The 9,200-nt window shown below is 37.7% G+C and overlaps 1 protein-coding gene across 38 annotated transcripts in view; it reads right to left on the bottom strand.

Annotated features, from left to right (window-relative positions):
- LOC128246976 (FERM domain-containing protein 5-like) overlaps positions 1-9,200 on the bottom strand; it is a 256,956-nt gene that overhangs the window by 136,661 nt on the left and 111,095 nt on the right. For all 38 annotated transcript variants that reach the window (XR_016243867.1, XR_016243868.1, XR_016243869.1 and 35 more), the window contains one exon: positions 1,283-1,325. Coding sequence is in view for 34 of the 38 variants with exons in the window: in XM_089361176.1 (XP_089217302.1) it covers positions 1,283-1,325 (43 nt within the window). In the remaining 4 variants the exon portion in view is untranslated. The remainder of the gene's footprint in view (positions 1-1,282; positions 1,326-9,200) is intronic.

Genomic DNA, 9,200 nt, shown 5'->3' with positions numbered 1-9,200 from the left:
CATGCATACATACATACATACATATACAAGTATATATACATAGTCAAACAGTGGGAACAAACCCAAACCATGAGGTTTGCATCTCCTTGTCTTGACATCATGTGATACTTGTAAATGAGCTTCACCATCATAAAAGCAGTGTTGTTTACATATACATTACCACACACATCTATCCATCAATCTGTTCATATATATTATCGTAATCATCTTTTTAATTATCATTTTTCCCTGCTTGCATCAGTCAGATAAGGCAATTTGAAGAGACAGTAATATTTCTCTATGGTCAGACATGTTTTCTTGGAAGATTGAAAGCAAACAACACTGCTTTTATGATGGTGAAGCTCATTTACAAGTATTGCACGAGGACAAGACAAGGAGATGCAAACTTCATGGTTTGGGTTTGTTCCCACTGGTTGACCATGTGGACAAGTGTCTTCCACTATAATCTCAGGCACTCATAATACTTTATGAGTGGAACTGACAAACTATACAGAAGTGTATCAGGTATGTGTGTGTGTAGGAGGGGGTGAGTGGATCCACTTGGTCTTAACATTGTTTACATCTGTCACACAAACATGTCCAGCATCTGAATGGCTCCTCTTTTGAAAGACAAGTGGAAATAGTATCTTCCCGTGAAACAATTTGGTAACAGGAAGGGCATCTGGCTTCAGAAATATCGCTTGCATGACCCGTACTAACATTAAAAAAGCAGTCATTAAAATGATAGTAATGATATATATATATATATATATATATATATATTACTTCACATATGCATGCACGCATGCACGCACGCACGCACACACACACACATACATACACACACAGGTACAAGCACATGCATAGTCGGTTAAATTTAACTCTGTCCCTGGACTGATACTTTAACTAATCAATGCCTTACAAAATTGGGCTCAGAAAGATAAAATACATAGTTGACCTTTAACAGAATTTTGTAATAAAATGATGAAATTTGATAAAATTATGATAGAATGAAAATGAAAAAAAAAAAGAAAAAAGATGAACAAATATAAGGAAAATGGGTGGCAATGGAGGTAATCGAGATGGAAAGAGAATGAAAAAGGAAAGTAAAATGTAGAAAGAGAAATATAAATGGTGAGTGCTCCAGCATGGCCATAACCTATTAACCAGAAGCAGTAAATTAATTTTGTGATGGTGGGGTTAAGATGGAATAATAATTTCAAAAACATCAAAACTAAATAGAAACCCTCTCCTAGCAACAGTTCATAGAAACAAGAAATGTCAAGAAGTAAATTTACTTTACCTTTTAACTGTTTGTAAACTGTTTTGATAGGATCCAACCAATGCTGTAGAAATAAAGAAAAGAATTTAATGTAGAACACATAATAACAACTTATTTCATGTTGGTTCAAGACAAAATTTTAAATAGTGGGCAAAAGAGAAATAGGATGATGCGAGAATTGTTCATGCTTTATTCAAGAGCATTTGTGGTATCATAGAGACATGTGGAGTTAAGTATAGAGGTGCATAATATTAGACCTGCACTGGAGTACTATCACAATTTTTGAATCTGCACCAACATATATTTGGTCTCTACAATTTCTATTGGAATAATAATTCTTTCTACTAAAGGCACAAGGTCTGAAATTTTGGGCAAGAGGGCTAGTTGATCACATCAACCCCCTACATATGGTTTTTACATTCTGAACCCAGAATGTAAAAACAGATGAAAGGATACTAAGCATTTTATCCAGCATGCTAACAATTTTGCCACATCATCACATTGATAATAATAATAGCAGCAACATCTCCTGAATGTCTGTACACGCTTAATACTCTGGACATGCAGAACAGAGTCAAATTCCTGGTGAGAACAGTTCACAGATTGCTCAAGAGGTTAAAGCTAAATGGGTGTGTGGCTTGCAAAAAGATAGCCATGAAATTACCTTGTAAAACTGAAAAATATGCCTGGAATTCACCAGGATTCACATATACAGTGGAACTTCAGTTTATGAGTTAAATTTGTTCCTGAAGGCTGTTTGTCACCTGAAATGTTCGTAAACCAAAGTCATTTTTCGCATAGGAAATTCAAGAGAAGGCACAGTGAATTCAAGCAGGGATCATCATCATCATCATCATCGTTTAACGTCCGCTTTCCATGCTAGCATGGGTTGGACGATTTGACTGAGGACTGGTGAAACCGGATGGCAACACCAGGCTCCAGTCTGATTTGGCAGAGTTTCTACAGCTGGATGCCCTTCCTAACGCCAACCACTCAGAGAGTGTAGTGGGTGCTTTTACGTGTCACCCGCACGAAAACGGCCACGCTCGAAATGGTGTCTTTTATGTGCCACCCGCACAAGCCAGTCCAGGGGCACTGGCAACGATCTCGCTCGAAAATCCTACAGGAGCCAGTCAGGCGGTACTGGCAACGGCCACGCTCAAAATGGTGCATCTCATGTGCCACCCGCACAAGAACCAGTCCAGGGGCACTGGCAACGATCTTACTTGGCTTGCCGGGTCTTCTCACGCACAGCCCATTTCCAAAGGTCTCGGTCCGTAGTCATCGCCTCGGTGAGGCCCAATGTACGAAGGTCTTGCCTCACCACCTCAGCCCAGGTCTTCCTGGGCCTACCTCTTCCACGGGTTCCCTCAACTGTTAGGGTGTGGCACTTTTTCACGCAGCTATCCTCCTCCATTCTCACCACATGTCCATACCAGCGCAATCGTCTCTCTTGCACGCCACAACTGATGCTTCTAATGTTCAGCTTTTCTCTCAAGATACTTACACTCTGACGGGTATTCACATTGACATTACACATCCAACGGAGCATACTGGCTTCATTCCTTGCGAGCTTACGTATGTCCTCAGCAGTTACAGCCCATGTTTCACTGCCATGTAGCATGGTTGTTCGTACGCATGCGTCATACAGTCTGCCTTTTACTCTGAGTGAGAGTCCCTTTGTCGCCAGCAGGGGTAAGAGCTCTCTAAACTTTGCCCAGGCTATTCTTATTCTAGCAGCTACACTTTCAGCGCACCCACCCCCACTACTAACTTGGTCGCCCAGATAGCGGAAGCTATCGACTACCTCTAGTTTTTCACCCTGGAATGAGATAGAAGTTGTTTCCTGTTTGTTTGCAGTCTTTATTGCACCTGAACATCTGCCACAAACAAAAACTAACTTGCTAGTTAACCTGCCTTTGATGTTGCTGCACCTCTTATGTGTCCATAGCTTGCACCGGGTACATCTTATAGAGTTACTACCTACTCCTTTTCTACATACTGAGCAGGGCCATCTACCTGAAGGGGTTTGTGTTTTATCTACCTTCCTACTTATTAGGATTTTGGTTTTAGCTAGGTTGACTCTAAGGCCCTTCAATTCTAGACCTTGCTTCCACACCTGAAACTTCTCCTCTAGTTCTGATAGTGACTCCGCAATTAGGGCAAGGTCATCAGCATAGAGGAGCTCCCAGGGGCAACCTGTCTTGAACTCCTCTGTGATTGCCTGGAGGACTATGGTAAATAATAGGGGGCTGAGGACGGAACCTTGGTGGACCCCTACCTCTACCCGGAATTCATTGCTGTACTCATTTCCAACCCTCACCTTACTGGCCGCATCTCTGTACATGGCTCGCACAGCTCTCACTAGCCATTCTTCTATCCCAAGTTTCCTCATTGACCACCAGATAAGGGATCGGGGGACCCTGTCAAAGGCTTTCTCCATGTCAACGAAAGCCAGGTACAGAGGTTTATCCTTGGCTAGGTATTTCTCTTGCAACTGTCTCACTAGAAATAAGGCATCAGTAGTGCTTTTACCTGGCACGAACCCAAACTGCATCTCATCTAAATTGATTCGCTCCCTAATTAGTTGGGCTATGACCCTCTCTGTAACTTTCATAACCTGATCTAACAGCTTGATGCCTCTGTAATTATATGCACTGAATGAAATCTAGACAGCAACTGACAGTCTCCGACTGATACTCCCAGCTTGTTGATAGCCATTGTTACTGGCTTGTGTGTTCATTGCTCAAGACACTATTCTTTACGCAAGACATTTTATGTTCAAAAAACTGTTCATAAACTGATTTGTTTGTGATGAGAGGTGTTCATAAACCAAGGCTCCACTGTATCGGAACTTCACTGAGTGATGTCAATGAATAGTCTTAGTTCAATAAGCTTAGATCTGATGATGAGATATAAGGAAAATGTTTCCCTGGTGAGTAACTGAATCACAACCTTCTTCAGAGCATTGTAAAGTGGGGCAGAGGCAGCTCAAAGTTATAGTCCAATTAATCACATCACTAGCAACCTAGATTAAAAAGTGTACAGAGGCATCTCAAAAGACATCTTTTTGTCCTATCCTAATGACCATTTGCTGCTCAAATGGATCCTGGTGTACCAGAATCACTCTCAACACATTTTTATTTATAAAGACTTCACACTTATCTTATCCTGGGCAACACTGATGTCCAGAATATTCACCAAAAATATTATACTCTGTAATACAGCCTTTCTTGCATAACCAACGAAGAACCATAAAACTTGGAGTAACATGGAAGAGTAACCTCAGCAGTATCATTTCTTTGTGATTAAGTACTCTTTCTTCTTTGCAGAGAGTGTGTATTTATATGTGTTTCTGCATATGTTGTCCCACATTTGTTAACTAGTTTATGGTTAGATATGAATTTCTATGGCAAATTTGATACCAAATAGAATTTAAAACTGACAGATGAAGAAGAGAGAGAATAAGGAGATAAAGAGAGAGCAGGGGATTGAAAAAATACAGTAGAATAGAGAGAGATTAACTGAATCAAAAGAGAAAGAGTTAGCTTGAAAGAGAGAGAGAGAGAGAGAACGAAAGAGAAAATAAAAGAAAGGGTATAGAAATGAAATAGGAAGAAAAGCACTTAGAAAGAAATTGAAAAAAAGTTCCCTCTTTTTTTCATTTTCACTCTCTGTCCCTATTCCATTGTCTCGTCAACAAAAATATCAGAATGACTTTAAAAATTATTGTCATTTGAAAAGAAACTATGCAAAAAGCCCACTAATGTGATGAGCAACACTTAGAAAGCAGAAACCCAGGAAATTACAAGACAAGTTTACTGTTTTGATTATTGTGTTTCATCAGATGTGTACATGTTTACGTAAAGCTGTGACAATTTTCATTGCTCAAGTGGCTGTGCTTGCTTGCTAGCTAATTAGCATTTTATCTTGAAGCTTTTGAAGAACTGTTAACTAGTGCAGAGTTAGTGCAACTGCACTGAAGGAAGTTGTATTATTCACTGAATAAGACTTCACAATACAAATATCACTGCAAAAGCCATTTCCCTTTTCTACCTGGAGAAATCTACAAGCTGTGTGTGAGACAGAAGAGACAATTCTTGTAGTTCTTCCAGATAGTAAGTAGTGTCTCGAGTTCTACAATTCACAGGGTTGGTTGTTCAGTTTCCATGGCATGTAAGTAACCAAGATCACAACATTCCTCCTTGAACAGTATGCTGGTTCATAACAGGGTTACTTATTTTTATCAGCTGAGTGGACTGGAGCAACATGAAATGAAGTGGTTTGCTCAAGAACACCATGCATTGCTCAGTTCAGGAATCAGAACCACAACCTTGCAACCAGGATTTCAACACTAACCACTAAAGCCACAAGACTTTACTCTTCTAAGGGCAGTCATGAATAATCTTGAAGTTCAGAGCATGAGACAGAAACAATTTCATTATCATAAAGCGAAATGATCTTTTCTAGAATTTAGACAAAAAATTTACAGAAGTCCCTCACAAAACCATTCTGCATTCAGATTAGACTTTGATTAACTAATGTTTACAGCTTTGAGAGTTCACACATCTTTCATTTGTGTAATTCAATAAGTTTTTAATGGTTGTATATTGATTTTACTGCTGTTTACCACTGAACTATAAATTGAATTTGATGTACGTTATCAGCCACATTGATTGTGGAAAGCAGTATTCATTTCATACAAGAAAACATGAAAACACAATGGCTGTAGAGAGTTTTGAATTCTTAATTATAGTACTATAAATTTATTGCTGATGAAAAACAAACCAATTAAACTTAATAAAAAGAAAAGAACAATTAAAATCAATCATAGTTAACAGTTTTTTTTTTTTATTCATCTATAAAATTTGTCAACACTTCAGTAATGCTGCTTGTAAATAGTACATGTTACCAAGGTGTTACTCACAAGTGAGTAGAACTTGGTAACATGCATTATGCTTGTGCTAATTGTTTTAGATGTATATATAATCATGAGCAGATACAGACACCCTTTTCAGTCCTCTCATACTTGACCCAGCATAAAATCCAAGATGTGACAGCTGGAAGGAGAGAGGCTGCACCTGCACCCTGGCTAGTGCTCCTGACAACTGACTGCAGCCATGTGAAATGAAAAGCCTTGCTCAAAGTCACAACACGTTACCATGTCCAGAAACTGAACTCATGACCTTATGACCATGAACTGACCACCCTAACCTTTGGGTCACACACATCTTATAGTTATGTTGGTATTCCAATGTTATTCACCAAAGAAACACTGTATTAATCCTATAAAATGGTTCATACTATATACATCTTTCTGATTCCATTAAAATTACACCCACAAATTGAATTTTTCTTTATCCATTACCAATTTGGTTTAACTTACTCACTTTTTACATAAGTTTTACTTAGAATTAATATCAGATATTAAAACAGAAAAGAGTGAATGGGTGTGTTTCCACTTTCTGTCTTATGCCATTTGGCTTTGAAAATCTAAGCAGTTAATCCATAATTTTTAGAATTGACTTTTCTTTCTGCTCTTGTATGTCTACTCAAATGTTATTAAAGGTCTATCAGAGAAAAGGGTCTTGGTAAAAGCATGTCTCTCTTTCTTTTTAGCTTTCTTGTTTAAAAAACAATCTTCATTAAACTTATAAAGTGTGTGTGTGCGCATGCGTGTGTGTGATGCCATCATCCACCAAGGAGGCATACAATGGGCTCAGACAAAGAAGCATGTGATTATGAACCCAACTTTTTAACCACACAACTATACCTACATACAGGAAGAGGAAATGCTGTTTAGCAACACCAACAGGCCTGGTTTGCTGCACACCTATTCAAGATACGACAAGTGTATTTGTATGCACCCATCAGTCACATCAAATGCTTTCCCAAGCTAGTTTTGGTTTGCTGCTGCTGCTCTCTTTCTCTCTACTAACATATGGTAAAGAGATATAATATAGTAATATAGTATTCCTACAAATCTAGGACTATTATAAAATAAAGTGAAAATAAATTACAGATGTGTGCATGTGCACACATCTATGTATTTGTCTATATTACATACATATATATATATATATATATATATATATATATATATATACATGCAGCTGCAATGCTAGCAGCTATTATAGTAAATCACCAATTTCTGAAGAGATACCTATCTTAATAAATATAGCTCTTGGTGGGGGAGGGTTTGTGTGTGTGTGTGGGGGGATATTTGAGTGAAAGTCTGTAAGAAAGTAAAGGAGGATTTACATCTAGTTTGTATGGGGACTAAGATGGGGTAGAATGGTGTGAGATGGAGTAGATGGGGTAGAAATAAAATATAATGTTCAGTTGGAGTGAAGTGTTTGGATATCTAAAATATAAGTCATTTAGATGTGCATGTATGTCTGTGTATAAACCTTTTTGTTACCATATTTCTGTTAAACTACATCTTTGTATCAATTATTTTTGAATATAATGAAGAACTTAGTAAAATAATTGTTATTGTCATTATTAAACTGATGTTTGGAACAAAAATAAAAATGAAATAAATATGAACAGTTTTAATTTAGATCATTTTAAAATAAGATGTTCGTATTGTAGAACCAAGAGCAGTCTCAACAGAGTTGGTTTCAATAGGGGTGAACCCTTTAGCATTTGAACCAGCCATATCCAGCCTGTTTTATGTTCAAACTGATAAGATCCAACCACTCACACCTATTCTACAAAGTCACTCTAAAACTAAAGAAATAACATAATTGAAATCTTAAAGCTATAAGATAATGTATGAATAATTCAAAATAATGTTGATATATAAGCATTACATTTTACAGTGTAATCTGAATGTTAAAGGGTTAAATTACTAAATATGATGGAAAATAAGAAATGCAGCTAATCAGTATCAATATAATATAACAGAAGAGGTGCTGACAACTCATTGTATATTTATATGTCATCACAGGATTGTATTGTCTATGACCAAAATACTTGTTAAACCACTAACTCAGTTTCAAGATGTAATCTGTAGACTGACCTCATTCTATTACCAACGGCATACATTTATTTCTTTTTCTTACACACAGGATAATTATGAATCATAAGACTTCAGAATCTGTGACAAGCTTCCATTTATCCTAAGAGGGTCATTTGGTCACTACTTAGATTTTCGCTTTCATACAGTAAAAATTGTGATCATCCTAGTGGAGATCATTACCCTTCAAGATATTATGATAGCAAACTGCTACTTAAGAAGACTATTGATTTAACAACAATAACAATAATAATAAGCCTTTCTACTATAGGCACAAGGCCTGAAATTATGGGAGATGGGGCTAGTCAATTACACTGACCCCAGTACTCAACTGGTATTTAATTTATCGACCCCGAAAGGTTGAAAGGCAAAGTCAACCTCAGTGGAATTTGAACTCAGACTGTAGCGGCAGACATACCGCTAAGCATTTTGCCCACCTTGCTAACAATTCTGTTAATCCTTTCTACTAAAAGCACAAGGCCTGAAATTTGGGGGAGGGGGTTAAATCGATTACATCGACCACAGTACTCAACTGGTACTTATTTACTGACCCCAAAAGGACAACAGGTAAAGTTGACCTCAGCTGAATTTGAACTCAGAACATATGGACAGATGAAATATCACAAAGCATTTTGACCAGCTTGCTAAGGATTCTCCAGCTCACCACCATGAAATTGTCTCATCATTTAATGCCCACTTTCCTATGCTTGCAGGAGTCAGTCAGAATATGTTGAAGCAGATTTTTTTCTTATGCTCGGATTGCCATTCTTGTCACCAAACCTCACCTGTTTCCAAGCAAGGTGATATTGCTTCCCATGGCCAAACATGTTTTCCATGGAAATGAACATCGCTTGTACATCAGTGATACTCATTATCATTAGATAACAAGACAAGAGTGTACATACATGCACAACACAT

The sequence above is a fragment of the Octopus bimaculoides genome, chromosome 12 (genome assembly GCF_046866305.1).
Source record: "Octopus bimaculoides isolate indiv1 chromosome 12, ASM4686630v1, whole genome shotgun sequence".
Classification (NCBI taxonomy): domain Eukaryota; kingdom Metazoa; phylum Mollusca; class Cephalopoda; order Octopoda; family Octopodidae; genus Octopus; species Octopus bimaculoides.
The sequence above is the reverse complement of the archived record's forward strand: the minus strand, read 5'-3'. Positions and strand labels throughout refer to the sequence as shown.